The sequence below is a fragment of the Pantherophis guttatus genome, chromosome 1 (assembly GCF_059756535.1).
Source record: "Pantherophis guttatus breed Tessera chromosome 1, ASM5975653v1, whole genome shotgun sequence".
NCBI classification, from domain to species: Eukaryota; Metazoa; Chordata; class Lepidosauria; order Squamata; family Colubridae; genus Pantherophis; species Pantherophis guttatus.
In genome coordinates this window covers 285125055-285141279 of record NC_142063.1, presented here as the reverse complement: position 1 = coordinate 285141279, position 16225 = coordinate 285125055, and the positions used below count along the sequence as shown (strand labels likewise).

At 38.4% G+C, this 16225-nt stretch overlaps 1 protein-coding gene across 2 annotated transcripts; it reads left to right on the top strand.

The window, feature by feature from the left end:
• The first annotated feature begins 423 nt into the window (after positions 1-423).
• On the top strand, positions 424-16225 carry LRRC73 (leucine rich repeat containing 73). 2 transcript variants are annotated; one of them, XM_034428106.2, is made up of 6 exons: positions 424-2614; positions 4624-4784; positions 8289-8411; positions 10502-10602; positions 11846-12029; positions 15629-16225. In XM_034428106.2, exons 1-6 carry the CDS (start codon positions 2343-2345, stop codon positions 15697-15699), a joined length of 912 nt encoding a protein of 303 aa, XP_034283997.1. In that variant the 5' UTR covers positions 424-2342; the 3' UTR covers positions 15700-16225. The 2 variants fall into 2 exon arrangements, with proteins under 2 accessions (XP_034283997.1, XP_034283998.1); XM_034428107.3 differs by lacking the exon at positions 15629-16225 and adding an exon at positions 12519-13931.

Sequence of the window (16225 nt, the reverse complement as noted above, 5' to 3'; positions counted from 1 at the left end):
CTAAAAGCTGGCCTCTTCAGTTTCTGCTTGGGGCAGGGAGACTGGGCTGGTTTCTGCCCCCCTTAACATGTTTTCCCCATTTCTCCTTTAGGGGAAATATTCTATCCTGCCTTTTTTATATCCCCCAAAATATTTCATTCTCTAGGAGGGTGGGTGGGTGCTGAGTTTCTACAGAATCTGGTTGAGGGAAGAAAAAAAACACACACCAATATCTCTGAGCATCTGTCAAGTAACCTGCGGGACTCCCAGGGTATGGTCTTCACCCTTTGGGCGTCTGGTGTTCTCCCCAGGAATTTCCACCCAGAAGCATCCACAAGAAAGAAGTTTATCCAAAATGAAGACATCCCCTTGGATCTAGTCCAGCTATTGCTTTTTAAGATAATTGCAATTCTCCCATCGAGCCCCACCTGGGCTCGATACTTTTTTTTTTTAGTATTTTTTTTTATTTTTTAAGACAAACAAACATTTAATACATCAATCCTCCCTTCCCTGTGCCATCTCGGTGTTATCTTCTAGGCTTCTTCTCCATCTTCCATAAGTTTCTTCTATTTTCTTTTCTTTTCTTTTCTTTTAAATATACTTTATTAGTTTTTTTAAATTGTAGAAAACATCAAATCTCCATTAACATCCGAGGTGTCGTGTATTTACATATTTGCAAAATATATATATCAGATTAATTCAAAGCCACCATTACTAAAGATAAGCATATCCTAACATCACGATCTTATTCTATTATTCCACCATTTATACCACCTTTCCCCATACTACATAGAATTTTGAGTTCACATCATTATTAAGATCACTTGTTAATTTTGCCATTTCTGTACATTCTAGGATTTTGTTTATTAGTATTTCCTCTGGAGGAATTGATTTATCCTTCCAGTACTTTGCAAAAACTAGTCTGGCCGCTGTTGTAATATGAATTATGAGATGGTGTTATCTTCTAGGCTTCTTCTCCATCTTCCATAAGTTTCTGCTATTTTCATCTTCATCATTCTATCTTCATCTTCAGAAATCTTCATTCTAACATTTCATTGCTAAATCAATATTGTAATCATCATGTATACATAATTACGGTATCAGTCATTTATATCTCTTTTCCAACCAACTATAAAAATAATTCCATGTTTTAAAATATTCTGATTCCTCCTTATCTTTAATCATCAGGGTTAATCTATTCATTTCTGCACAATCTAAATTTTTCCCCCCACTTGGATACTTTTATTTTTCTCTCCAGACCGGAGGGGAAGAAGAGGTACAAGTGAGGGTTGCTGCAGGGATCAGCCCGCGGAGGGATTTAGTGGGAAAAGTGGTGGCTGCAGGCGCCGCCGAGTGGTTGTCTTGGCAAGAGGCGGCGGCGGCGGCAGTATCGGAGGGTAGCCATAGAAACCGGCCCAGCGCCATATCAAACTGGATCCTTCCTTCCCCCGGGACACAAGGAGGGAGGAGGCGGGACTGGCCGGATCCGCTCCGCGCGTCGGTCAAGCTGCGTCAAGGGCTGCAGCGGTAGCCGCGGGTGCGGTAAAAGGAAGAGGAGGAGGAGGAGGAAGCGCCCGCAATCTCCGGGCCGGAGGAGTCGGGCCTTGGTTGCTGCCAGAGGAGAGCAGGTGGGGCAGCCGGGAGGGAGCAGCAAGGCTGCGATCAGCTCCCCCAGGCTGGCCACTCGAGCCCTGCGGATTGGAAGAAGCGCGCCCGGGGAAAAGCGGGGCTTCTTTGAAACGGGAGAAAACCCGGAAGATACTCGGCGGATCCTTCACCGCCCGACGCCTGGTTCCCGCTTCTGCAGAATCCAGAAAATCCGCCTTGCCCAGGTTTTAAAACCCTGGAAAGACTTTGGCTCTGATTTGGATTTTGCAATTTCTTCTTCCTGGGATTTTTCTGTTTGCGCCGCCGATCAGCCCGCTCACTTTCCCACCCATCCTTAGAAATGGAGCGCGCTCCCTTTTCCCCCCGTCTAGACTGCAGGCGCTGTTAACCCTCCGAGCTTTTAACTCAAGATTTGCGCGGGATTTACTTCAGTGCAACCAAGGCGCGTGGGTTGATGTGTCTCCGCGGGTGGGTCCGAGTTCGTGCAATACGTCCGGCAGGATTTTTTCCGAATTGCAATTGTTTTGATCAATGCATTCCATTGATTTAAAATTGCACCCAATCCTCCGATTTTACACCGGATTAAAAGACTGCCGGTTCACTCCTTTTTGTAACGCGCTGCTTTTCTCCTTTTCAACTGGATCGCAGAGCGCTCCTGGTGCGCTAATCTGGGTTTCCCATATTTTTTTTTTGAGTAGAGCAATCCAGATTAACGTAGTTAAAACTGCGGGAGGTGTTTGCTGGTTTTCAGAGCGATGTTGCCAGGATCTATTCAGATCTCTGGGGAGACTTTATCCAGTGCAGAGATTCGGGATATTTGTGAGAGCTTGCGGGAGAACTCCATCAAACTGCTTTCCCTCCGTGGTTGCCAAATTTCCGATAGAGATTTCGGTCGCATCTGCAAGGGGGTGGCAGAGTCTCATTCCTTGGCTCAACTTAATCTTAATTTAGGGATTGTTTCCAATATCAATCGGGTCAAGCAATTGGCTGAAGCTCTGAAGACAAACCGCTCTGTCCAATCTTTATTGTGAGTAGCTCCCCGTCCCCCCTTTTAGTACCAACCGAGAATGTTGCCTCTTACTCCAGTGGTGCAAATCCTGCAGGGCAAATGCTGTGTTGGTTTCTTTAAAAGTTATGTTTCATTGACATAAATGGAATGTACTCAGGCGTGAGGGAGGGCTACTATAATTCCTTAGCGTATCCTTTCAATATTGTTAAATGGTTATTGTTCCAAAGAAACATATCTTCCTGCCCTGGGAAGGTGTCATTTTAATGCATTTTAAAGAACCAGAAGTCATCCAATCCTAAATATCGATAATTACAGCAATTGAATTCTCCAGAGTAATAGGTAGTCTTTAGTAAATGCCACAAATTAGAATGTTTGCTATTTGGGCTGGAACTGATAAGAAGTCAAAATCCAATAGATTTTAGTAGAAATGCAATTTCCCCACCTTTGGTTAAGAAAGCATGAAAACATAGACCCATATTTTGCCATTCTGTTGCATTATGTTGGTGGAACAGTTAAATGAGCTTCCAAATCTTGTATTAATTTTCTGAGGAGGTCTGGGACAGTCCTCTTAAATTTATTATAATTTTTTAAAAAGCTGCTTCAGTCCCTATAATTGCAGGTTGTATGATTTTCATTTACCTAATCCAAATACAGTGATACCTTGGTACTTGTCATTAATTCGTTCCGGGAGATGCAATGGATACCAAAAACTATGAGTACCAAATACGTTTTTTTCCAGAAGGAATAATATAAATAAATTTAATGCATTCCCAAACCAAGGACAACGTACATTTTAAGGCAATACGTAAAAAGATAGGGTTGTATACCATTACTTTACATGAGAAATAAACCTAAAAGCTAATAGAGTAAATAAAATAAAAACTTCACTTTATCTGTACTAATGAGAAAAAAAGTGCAAAAATATACCACAGAATTATCACAAAAACTAAGACAAGACTGCAAGAGGACGTGTAGAGGGCAAGAGCTGCCCGTGTGACTATCGGCTGGAAAAGGTAACGAGTAACCAACACCGACAAGGTCTAACTTATGTGTTGAGTACCAAACAAAGGATAAGTACCAGGACAAAATTTTCTCAATAAAAAGCGTGGAGTAACAAATTCGATGCTACTGGGTACCAAGGTACCACTGTAGTCAGAATAGCTTCAACCAGTAATGGATATGGCTAATGCCAATTATGAATTTGAAGTTTGAAGAAGTGTACATTATTTCTTAAAACTTACCCTATTGGTTCTCAAATAATGACAGTTTTCTTTCATATTTTTTTAATGTATTTTTATCAGGAAAATAATACACAACCCTTTCTGATACTTATTGTGCTTTTAGAAAGGTGGGGAATGGCTGCCTTTGATACAGAACAGGTTGACCTGAACTTGAATGTTTGTTACAAAAAAAAAAAAAAAAACCAGCAGAATGTCTTACTCCTAAATTAACAAGTAACTTTCATGAACAAGAATCTACCTAAGAAAAGTCTCAGAGGGGTCCAGCCTTGGCAACTTTAAGACTTGTGGACTTCAACTCCCAGAATTCCCATGCTAGCTGCTAGCTGGGGAATTCTGAAAGTTGAAGTCCACAAGTATTAAAATTGACAAGGTTGGACAAGGTTGGCTTTCGAGATCACTTCCAAGAAAAGAAATAGGCTCCCAAACAAGACAATTGAGACAAAAATATGTATAAATGGGCTTTTAGAGAAGACGTTTATTGAGCATTTGCTCTGCCTGTTTCAGACGGATCAAGTGTTCCTATCCTCCATTTTAATCTTCCTGTGTTTTTCTACCAGTGCCTGGTTTCATTCTAATTTCTGAAAAACAAGTACATATGCAGCAAGTATGCCAACTGGTATTTCTCAACGTCAGCAACTTTAAGATGTGTGGATGCTGGCTGACAATTGTGGGAGTTGATATTTACACATCTCAAAGTTGCTGACGTTGAGAAACACTGACCTAGGATTTGTTTATCATTTGCAAGTCAAAGAAAAGAGAGTCTATAAGTCATTTTTCTTTATGCAGCCTTCATGGAAGTCCTTTGACAGATGCTGGTCTGGCCATTCTCAACCCAGCTTTATCCATCCATCCCTCCCTTGTGGCCTTGGATTTAGGGGACTGCATGCTGGGGGATGAAGGTATCAACTTGATTTGTGGCCTTCTTCCTCCTGATGGGGCCAAGTCAGGTAAGGAAGAGAGGACAAGTCATCTTTTGCAACTGTCTCTTTGATCTTTTGCTCTATCAAAGCAAAAGGGATGGTGGGAGTGACAAGAGTTCCTTATCCAAAAGAAATTATGGCTTTGGTTTCTTAGTGCAATGGGCTCAAACCAGAAATCCTCTGGTAGATTATGAGGCTTAAAGGAGTTAAGAATAAATGAGTTTCAAGTAAAATGTTTTTAAACATTTAATAAAATTATATTCAGAAATGATTTTCAACTCCTTACAGACAATATTAAGAACAGAAGTGTACTTTTTCATGTGAAACTAGAATGGGCCTAGATATAGATATAAATATAGATATAGATATAGATAGATGATAGATAGATAGATGATAGTTAGATAGTTAGATAGATAGATAGATAGATAGATAGATATAGATACACACACACACACACACACACACACACACACACACACACACGGTCAACTCGGTACCCTAGAGATGTGAAGCATTCTTCTATAACATAAAAGATTTTTTGTAAATATCATTTGTTTTTAGCAAAACAACTAAATATAGCAAATTTCAAACAAATCTGTAATTAGAAAAAGTACCAGAGAATGCTTGACTGAGTAAAATACTCCTTTGCCTTTCTGAATTTATAATCTGTCCCCCCCCTCCCACCTGCCATTCTTCACTAATTTCTAACCCAGATTCCAGTAGGAATTCAAGAGTAGAAATGCTGAATGTATGTTCTGCTGAATATGGATCCTTGGTCTAATACAAAAACAAATGAATAGATCTGTGCTTATATACACATACAATCATGCACGCACACACACACACACACACACATGGTTATATAACATACACATCAGTGGTAGGTTGCCCCTGATTTGCACCGGTTCTATAGAACCGGTAGTAAAACCGGCGGGAGGCTCCGCCCACCAACCCCGACGTCATCAGAACGCTTCTGTGCATGCCCCATTGCGAACCGGTAGTAAAGGTAAGTATAACCCACCCCTGATATACATACATACACACATTGTGGAGGCTCTCCTCTGATTTGGGGCAATCATAATAGAATGATAACATCCAAGCATAAAGTTTTGGTCACGGCATCCAAGATTCAGTAATTGGGAATAATACCACTTTGGGGAGTTTAATAAAGCCTGTAGAGTTGTCTCAAAGAGAGATGGACGGCAAACAAATCTAATAAATAATACCACAAGGACAAAGTTTTGTTTGTTTTGTTTTCTGTAAAAACTCAACTGAGCTAAATCCAGGCCAAATTCATAATACTGGACGTTTTTATTTCCAAGATTGTTTCTAAAGGATTTAAAGCATTCCAACTAGATTAGGAAATTCAAATCAACAGAGGAAAGATTAGTTTAAATTAAGCATTGTGTAAATGAATTTGAGGTCAAGCTTCAATTGTGACCAATCTAGGCTGCTGATACAATAGTGTGTACAATACAAACATAGTTAAGAATTTGGATAGAACATTTCTACCTAGCCAAAACATTATAGGGGAAGATCTGGGTACCACACAACAGCTGAGCAACTACTTTTGCAACCTTTATAGGCGGTTAGTTCTATTTACCTCAGGAAGAAAGATTGTTTTGGGCGCTTTCAACCAGTTCTATCAGGCAGTTTCTGCCTGATAGGAAACTACTGCTATATGGAAAGCAACCTACTGAGATATGTAAAACCTGATTTGCTCTGCATATGTATTTTCAATTTACCTGCTCTCTGTATTTGGCTAGGGTTTTTTTTAACAACCTGCCTCTGTTTTTCCATTAGGAAAACTGATAATTAAGAATTCCTCAATACACAATAGATTGCAAGAGGCTATAAAGCTCTCTTGTACTAGCTGATGTCAAGAAAAGTACCACTATATTATTATTCAAATATAAACAAGCGGAAAGATGTCTGTTATATTGTTATTTTTTTTTCTTTTCCAAGTTGGAATTAAATTAGACTGTGACCATGATGATTACTTTTGACCTTCAGTTAAGGATAAATTTTTTGAATAAGAAGCAATCATTTGAGTTTGCTGTTAGTAATTGTACTTCTTTAAGCATTCATCCTTAAGAATCAAATCAAATGCTGATTTTAAATGCACAAAAGTTACATAAATGAACTTCCCGAAATTATGGTACCGTATTTCCCTGAAAATAAGACCCTGTCTTATATTTTTTTGAACCCTGAAATAAGCGCTTGGCCTTATTGCGATGCACTCAAAAGCCCAATTGGGCTTATTATCAGGGGATGCCTTATTTTTTGGGAAACAGAGTATATTTTAAAAATTAAGTAATAAGTAATGCAATCTTGTTTTTCTGATTATCTAAAACCATAATAATCATACCCTGGAACATATAACTATGATATATATATTTATTTAATTGAATACTGTAACATCTTGCCTAATTATATAGTCTCTAATTATATAGTACAGTATGTTTGCATACATTATCAGTTCAGCTGATCAGACATATGCATTAATATGGAAAAGTGTAAAATTCTAATCAGCTGCAGGTGTGGAAATATATGCCTAAGTCAAAGGGTAATGAATGTATACATCATTTTAAGCACATATTCACAATATAGCTTAATAAACAATCTTCCATTTTGAAAGTATATTTTTGTTTATAGCATCCTGGGGTTGTAGACAAGACATACAAACTGTAATACAGATCAGTCTGTTATATTTATCTTTTTTAAATTTATAACCCTCAGTTCTCGACTTACGACTACAATTGACCACAAAGTTTCCGCTGCTAACAAGGCAGTTGTTACATAAGTTTTGCAATAGTTGTTAATCATAGCAGTTGTTCAGCGAAGTTGGCTTTCTGCATTGTCCTTGCTTGTTGGAAGCCAGCTGGGAAGGTTACAAAAGGTGATCACATGAATTTTGATCAGTCATAAGCGTGAAAAATGTCACGTCACTTTTTTTTAGTGCCGTTGTAACTTTGAACGGTCACTAAACAGAAGGGTTGTTAGTCAAGGGCTACCTGTAGCTATTTTTTGGATTGGAGAATCAGAGAGCAGAACTTCAAATATTCCTGAAGCAGTTTTCCCCAATCTTGGGCTCCAGAAGTTGTGGGACTGCAAGTTGCAACACTGGGCCATAGTGGTTAGGATTTCTGTTCTCATTTCAGCACATCTGAACAGCATTAGTTGGGGAAAGGTAGAACATGGTCAGATATTTAGCTTATTGTTACATTATTGTGACAATTGGGGGTGGTAAAGGTAACACTGTTGGAGCTTGCCTCTCAGTCACTCAAGCAACTCGAGCTTCTTTTGTTCCTGAAAATGTTTTGCTCCACTTCTTGTTTCTCCATATCTAACATAGGTTACCAAATAATTGTAGTGCTAGTTTGAACAATAGTGTGTTGAAAATATATTTTGAGGTTAATTGATCAGGGTTGGATAAGTTTCACCTACATTAATAATTCAGTGATATCAATGGAATGGAAGAGGCTTTGTAAAAGTTGCCTTGAGGTTACCTGGCTTTTCTTTTATACCTAGGATTGAAGGAACTGACTCTCAGTGCAAATTCTGGCATCACCCCCAAAGGATGGGGACGTCTGGCTATTGCAGTGGCTCATAGTTCCCAGGTGCGAGTGTTGAACTTGGACTACAATCCCCTGGGTGAGAGGATTATTTGGATTTGGATACTTGGCAGTGTTTGTGTGTTCTTCCAGCTACCAGAGATCTTGTTGGGCTTATACAGGTTACAACATTTAAGGGTTGCATCTTAAAACAAATCCAGATAATACCCAATGGAACTACTTAGAAGGCCATTATGCCTTCTCGGTTAGGAAACAAAGTCAAATTGCCTTATGCCATGGCTGCCGAGTTTTTGGGTTTGCCTGGGCTCATTGACTGAAGAGGAATCGTCTTGGGCAGCATATAAAATATGTAGTTACTGTATATAAATAACAAACTTCCTTTAATTTTTAAAAATAAATCTTGTAGGGCTTCATTACTCACTGTCCAGGACCTGATGCGGCCTGTGGGTTTGCCATGCTTGCCTTATACCAATAGTAATTTAAAAGCAGTTTATTCTGTCCTCTAATCAAGAGGACCTAAGGACTTATGAGAAGACTACTTGGAAAAAAAAGCGAATTTGGCAGCTGGTGAAGCTGCTTTCTACAAAATCAGCCCAATTGTGCCAGCTTATCTGGTGTTTTCTGTCTCAACCTTCTATAGCCCATTGTCTTCTGGATGTGTTGAGACTGTACCCACTGATCTTCAAAGGCTGGTAGGGACTTGGTAATTTTCAGTGAGGTCTTCCCCCAATCTAGTTTTTTTTTTCTTTCCTTGTCTGTAAACCAGGGCCCATTTTGTCAGGAATAATCTTCCACCCACATGCTTAAAATAAAAGCAATAAAAGAAAGCTTAAGAAACCACTCCATAATTGAAAGCTAAAATCACAAAACCAAACCTGCCATCATCACATACTCTATTCTGGAAAAGTAGGACGGAGGACTACCCCATTCTACACAAAGGAAGGGCAACAGAGAACTATTGGGCAGGGTGGATAAAAATCAATGTTTTTTTTTAAAAAAATCAAAAAAATCTGATTTTTTTTTATTTAAATCGGATTTCTTTGACTTTTATCTCATTTATTTTAATAAAAAACTTTTGGGGTAAAAAATCTATCGTAAGATAGTTTTCTATTTAAGATACATAAATAATTTAGTTTATTCAGCATGAAATGGAGCTTAGTTATGTAGCATGAGGCTGTATATTCTGCAACACTGGGACTATCGGTGAGTCAACAGTGGGTCAAAGGAGTAGCAGAGATGACAGTTGCTCTTTAAAAATCATGATTTAAATCGAGTTGATTTAAATCAAGCCTTTTTACTAGTGATTTAAATCATGATTTAAATTGTGATTTAAATTAACTCGATTTAAATCAAATCCACCCTGCTATTGGGCCATCTGGAACCAAGATTATGAGCTTCTCCTGCAGACTCCGTGGCAGTACCTCATTTGTGGGGTCATTGGCTGGATTCTATCCCACATCCTGTAGATCTTTACCCCGGGCTTGGTGGGCATAAGTTATCCCTTTCCCAGCTGCCGCTTCAAAAAATAGCAAGGCAATGAGGAGTTTCAACAGTAGTTGCCATGGAAACTTTTTCTTCCCAGCTGCATTGCTGAGCTGATTTGGCAGCTGGTGAGCCAGGCTGCTCTGTACTACTCATCCCACTAAAGGAGATAGATGGGAACATCTTGGCCATACTTGTGTATTCCCTACCTCACCTTGCCCACTCAGAATGGATAACCCCCCTTTCCCCCCACACACACCTCAGTTCCCAAGGAGCGGTGCGTATCTTTTCATCTGCTAACCAATCATAAACTGCTAGAGCTAGAGGGCTACCCCAGAGACAAGGAGAGACAAAGAGTACTCAGAGATTTGCTCAGTGTCTGAGGATTTTTTTAATTGTATGGCTATAGTTTGCCAAGGATGAAAAGCAGGAGGAAAAGGAGAATTTCCTCACCGTTGCCTAGCATCTTGCACTGTCAACACACAGTAAAGTATTAACACAGCATCTTCTTTATAAAGCTGCAACTATGGAATTCAACATTAGGAGCCATAATCTGAGGGAAAGTGGAGAAACTTTCAGTATTCAGATGACTGCGGATGTCCCTCACGTTCTGCTACTCTTGAAGTGGCTGCATCTGGTAGAGTTGCACTATGCTTTTCTCACATCTCCTGGCTTTCTGTTCCATAGGTGACCAGATAGCAGCAATGCTGGCTGTTTCAGTGGCATCCAGCCGCACCTTAGAAGTTTTAGACTTGGAAGGGACAGGACTTACCAATCAGTCAGCTATGGTAAGGAAATATCTCTTTTTGTTGCCCTTATTTCTCTTGCCAGTCATGAAAGTCAGTGTGACCAACTGCAAAGCTTGCACATAATTCCCCTCCCAGTGTATTTTTCCTTTTCTCAAGGGACGCAAGAATTTACAATTACTTAAAACTTTATGATGTGGAAGGTATCCTACCTTTTTGGTTTGATGTGAAGGGAATGTAGATTTTGAATCAACAAAGATGGACATAGTCACAAGTGTTAGATAGGGTGAATTAGTGATAAAAGTACTGATTCTCTTTAGTGATGCAGAACTTGCTCTGTGTAATTAAGGCAATAGGAAGAAATACAACTGTTTTAGGTTAATTGGCCATTCAAGCCTTGTTAATCCCATGTCATAATAAATACATTTTAGATCTTGCAGGACTCGGTCTGAGTCGGTCACCAGAACCAAAGGTTTATTCCTCCAAGCTTTCAGGATCATGCTGAAACCCGTCCTCAGGGAACTTCTCTCTCTTCAGAATGTGTGCACGTGGCTGTTCTAGGAGTTGTATTTATATGATGCCTGATTGAGTGTGGCTTTTAGTTGTTAATTAGGATGTTGATGGCCAGCTATTAAGTAGTTAGTTGTTGTTTCCTTGTGCTGCCCACACACTTGGCTCCTAAATACATGGTAAGCTGGTGGTGGTACATCAGCAGTCTTATTGACTGGTCAGGGGCCCGTTTCCCAGGCCTCAATCATTTCTCTGGCTATTTTTGTCCCTGCTCAGCCAACAATCTTAATAGCTGCAAAATTGAATGCATGTCCTTGTTCATTGCAATGAGTTTGGGTCCTCTCATCTAACCGTTTGCTCTTGTTCTTGCAGTCTGGTGGTTAGCTTCCTCCCAATCTGTCACAGGGGCAATTTATGCAGGGAATCTGGTAAATTACTTTAGAATTTTCTCCCACCTCCCAATAGCAATAGCACTTAAGACTTATATACCGCTTCATAGCCCTCTCTAAGCGGTTTTACAGTCAGCATATTGATCCCAACAATCTGGGTCCTCATTTTACAGACCTTGGAAGGATGGAAGGCTGAGTCAACCTTGAACCTGGTGAGATTCGATCTGCTAAACCGCTGGCAGCTGGTGATCAGCAGAAATAGCCTGCAGTATTGCACTTTAACCACTGCGCCACCATGATGTTTGTAGTGCATTTTAGATCTTTTTCTTCCCTGGTGACTAGAGCGAGCTGTTTTTCATGATGCCTCATGTTCTGATTCAATTCAGATCCTATTGGACATGGTGGAAAACTATCCAACAGCTCTGAGGACATTGATCCTGGCAGAAAACAACATTAGTCCTGAACTACAGCAGCAAATCTCAGACCTTCTTTCAGAGGGCGAGGAGGAAGATGAGACTGTGAACCATGAAGTGATGGCCAGAGAGAAGAATTCCTGGATCTGTCAAAGCAGTAAGATTGGTTCCTTCTTGAGAATGGGAGGTGACACTGAGTGGGAGATTTACACGCATGTAGAATTAGGATACTACATTTTTTATCTTTTGATTTATTTGGAAAGAGAAGAATTTTCTTTACTAGAACACTGATCATTTAGTCTCTAGTATGTTTTTATCATACTGTAAAACTAATTTGTATTTCAGTCAGTTTATCTGACTTTATAAAGGGGAAAAGTATATTAAGCCATGTAGAACATCTTAAACAGACCAGATACGTAAATAGCCCATTAGTTGAGATTCCTAGTGATGAGATGTTTTTTCAAATATAGAGGAATTCTATATTTCAGATCTCCACATAATTTGATGGAGAATGGTTATGTTCTCATTCTTGTAATTTTGAAGTTTTGATACTTGTCTCTCCAAATTGTATTGTTCTTTCGTCCCAGTATTTATTTGTATTAGCATAATTGGCATAGTTTATCTAGAACTGAAATTCCTCTTTCAGGATGAAATCTTAATAGAAGCCGATGGATACTAAATTTGAATATAAACTAATAGTTAATGCTTTCATGGAGATGGCAAGCCACTTCCAAAATCTTTTCAAGAAAACTGCAGGGAAGACTTCTGGGGAAGAAACAACAAGCTGAAGATGGCACCACAAAAGGTGAAGCTGACCATGACAGAATGAAGACCCAGCAACTGCCTCTCCACAATTTCTCTTCAGACAATGAGAGGATCACAAGTGCTCCAGATAGTTGTTCCTCATGGGGAGACCATGAGACAGTGATCTCAGTAGCTTTAAAACTCTGGGAGATTAGGGAATAGCCATCTTGTTCAAACTCCATTTGGTTCCTCAAAAAGACACTTGGTTTGCATACTCCCTTTCCTAATCACTTTTGGAAAATACATGTTAACTGCTTTTCAGCTATAAGGAACTTTCAAATCAACAAATTTTACAATACCCAGTGAGTCTCTTTCAATCCTTGTGAAATAAGTTTGAAATAGCAATAGCACTTAGACTTATATACTGCTTCACAGTGCTTTACAGCCCTCTCTAAGCTGTTTACAGAGTCAGCCTATTGGCCCCAACAATCTGGCTCCTCATTTTACCGACCTCGGAAGGATGGAAGGCTGAGTCAACCTTGAGCCTGGTGAGATTCGAACTGCCAAATTGCAGTCAGCCAGCAGGCAGCAGAAGTAGCCTGCAGTACTGCACTCTAACCACTGCACCACCATGGCTTATTTATTAAATACTTAATGATATTTTTTTTCTAGAATAAACAGCAAAAAGGATGATTAAAGCTTTGATTTTATAACAGACTAAGGGTTCAGATAAATTTCAAAAAAATATTTTGAAATTAATTGTAAAGAATCCTTGTGGGAAAATGCTTTTGTTTTGAGTTCCTTTACAAAATATAGTAAAACAAGAAAACTGCAGGGACTTGTCTAGGCAGTCACCAGATGACATTAAAGTGCAGATACACCCTAAATAAATGCTTTCCTATTGAAAGCTATTTTCTTGAATCATTCATATAAATGGTATGTGGAAGTAGAAATTAATAGAGTCACCTACCCTGCTTACAAACACACACCAGTCTGGTTTCCAATTTATTTATTTCTATATGCAGCAGTTCCATAATTAAAATTAGAGGTTAGATACGGTTGCACCTTCAATATGTATATACAATTAATGCAGCAATATGTTATTATCTTGGGGAGACAATGTAGTACCAATGAATATCTTTTGTTTCTAATTTTAGAAAAGAAAGGAGCTAGTTTGCTGCGTCTTTACGTAAACAATACCTCTAATTTCCACATAGGTCCAAAACCATGTACTTGGAAAATAAAAATGGAAACAGCCTAGTTCTTCATTTGGCGCTGTAAACGCTTATCAATTAAATAAATTAAGAGAGGAAAATACAATTCTGTGAAAAAGTATGTGCCAATTTTTAAAACATGCTGAATGTTTGTTTATCTTAGTATATCGCTGATACTAAAAGTCATTGGAGCGTCATACAGGCCATGGTGATAAAAAAACAGAATCGGAGCAAACATATAAATACCAAGACCTGCTGCTTCTTTCTTTTAAAAATGATTTTTTTAAGGATTTTAAAAAATACATTCCAAAGATCAGCCCTAACCACCATTCAGTGCCATTGTAACTTCAAAGGGCTCTTGAATGAATGGTTGTAAACTACTACTTGTAATAAAAGATAGCACAAATTGAAATCAGGAAAAAAAAAAGACTAGAAAAAAATAAAAATTCAAAGAAAAAAGAAAGAGGGGAGAAAAAACCAATAAAGAAATGATTTCTGAACTTTACAAGTACAAACAAAATTTTCCCATCCTCTAAAATATTACAGATGGATCACTTTCCTCCTATAAGCTATCACTTATCCATTGGCAAATCCATAAAACCTTGTTTTTGTCCAGATGTCGGCAAAAAGCTTGTAAAGGCTTCCCAGTATTTCATAAATATGTCATATTTTAATCCTGACATCAACTTTGCATTCCTTCCTTTTGCTTCTAATAATCCTTAATTCATTCTGCTGCTCTTGTAGGATATGATCTCACTTCAATTTTTGTTTTCCGATCTCAAAAGATTTACATTCGTAAATCTGATAAAAAGTCATTATCCAGAGTTATTTTGTCTTACCATTTGTAATTCCATTTTGTCTATCATCTCCGATTTATAGTCCAGAATTTATTTCCAAGTCTTTCTGCATTAATACTTGTGTATCCTTTTCATCTTGTCAGTCTTCCAAAATATTCCCTTTCAGTTATCATTTCTTTTTCAAAATCTTTTGGAAGTAATACATTCTTATACTGTAGGAAAACACTGTTGCTGACGTATTAGCTAACCCCATTCTTCAAAAATGTCCTGAAATGTCTTAAATGTCATAACCTTGTTTGTCATTGGTAGGTTTCATAAGACTTTTTCCTTTCTTCTGCCTGAAGTCTTTAGTCCCCTCTAGTGTTAAAATTTTTAAATTGCAAAATTTCAAATTTCTATTGCTTATTTTCTAATAGACTTAATTCATATTCCCATGATAATACTGGGTTTTTAAAATTATTTCCAAAAGCTTTTAACAAAAGTCCTAATATTCCAAAACTGTCTGATCCCTTAATTTGTTTGTAACTTTTTAAGATTAACTTATTAAGCTTTTTGCTGTTTTACCTCAATTTCTTTTAATTATGTAGGCTGTTACTTTATCTTTTGTATTGGAACAAATGTTAACTCACCGGGTGGTTTTACGAACTTGTTGCTTCCAAGATTTTTTGCAACTTTATAGTAATTACACTTCAAAAGGTGTTTAGAAAGGGAGGTTTAATGAACCTGGTGTTCTTAAAAGGCTCTGCTGAAATTGAGGATGGCTTCCTCAATTTTTCCTCAACCATCTCCTGGCGGTGAAACCTGCAGGAAGCTGCTGTTATCACTAGATAGAGATGGCTGGATTTTTGCTGTTGTGATTTTGAGATGAAGTCAAAAGAGAAATTCTCACAGGCTGAAAATTAACCATTTTGCTTTTGGATTTTGGCAGCATTATCTACGGGGCCGAAAGGAAGATAAAAAGTTGCCAGTGTCAATGCTAAAGAAACTTTTTTCCATTTCAGATTCTAGTTCCCAGATGGTCTTGGTAACATCAGGCCTTGGAGAAAGTCTGTTAGCGGAAACAGAGATGTGAACAGAATATCTGATGCGAAAAATATTTCCATGTACTTTATTTGGAAAGATCGTATATTGGTGGAAATGTGTATTTTCACACATCTTGTGTAATGTCTACTGTGCTTCTGAATTCATGTGTGCACAAAGCAAAGACAGGAAAGCTAATATGCCTGTATGCAAATACTGGGCTGTGTGACTGGAGATCCATATACTAGTCACCTTTTCTTTCCTGCTCTGGAACCAGATCCTAATCAATCAGTCCTTATCATCTGCTTTTGATGATTCAGTTGCTGTATTTTTATACTTTGCCATACTTAACTGATCTTTGGGAGAAGCTGCATTTTTTCAGATGTATATATTTATGTATAAGAGATATTCTTTTTATTGCTTGTATTTATGCTTGGGTAAAATTTTATAAAATTCACAAAAACATGGCAGAGTTCTGATCTACGTATGGATGAAAAAGTTAGAAAGGAGGAGATGTACACTGAAAATAGTAACAGCTCACCTGAGTATGTCATTAGTAAAACACTTTGGCTGCTTGA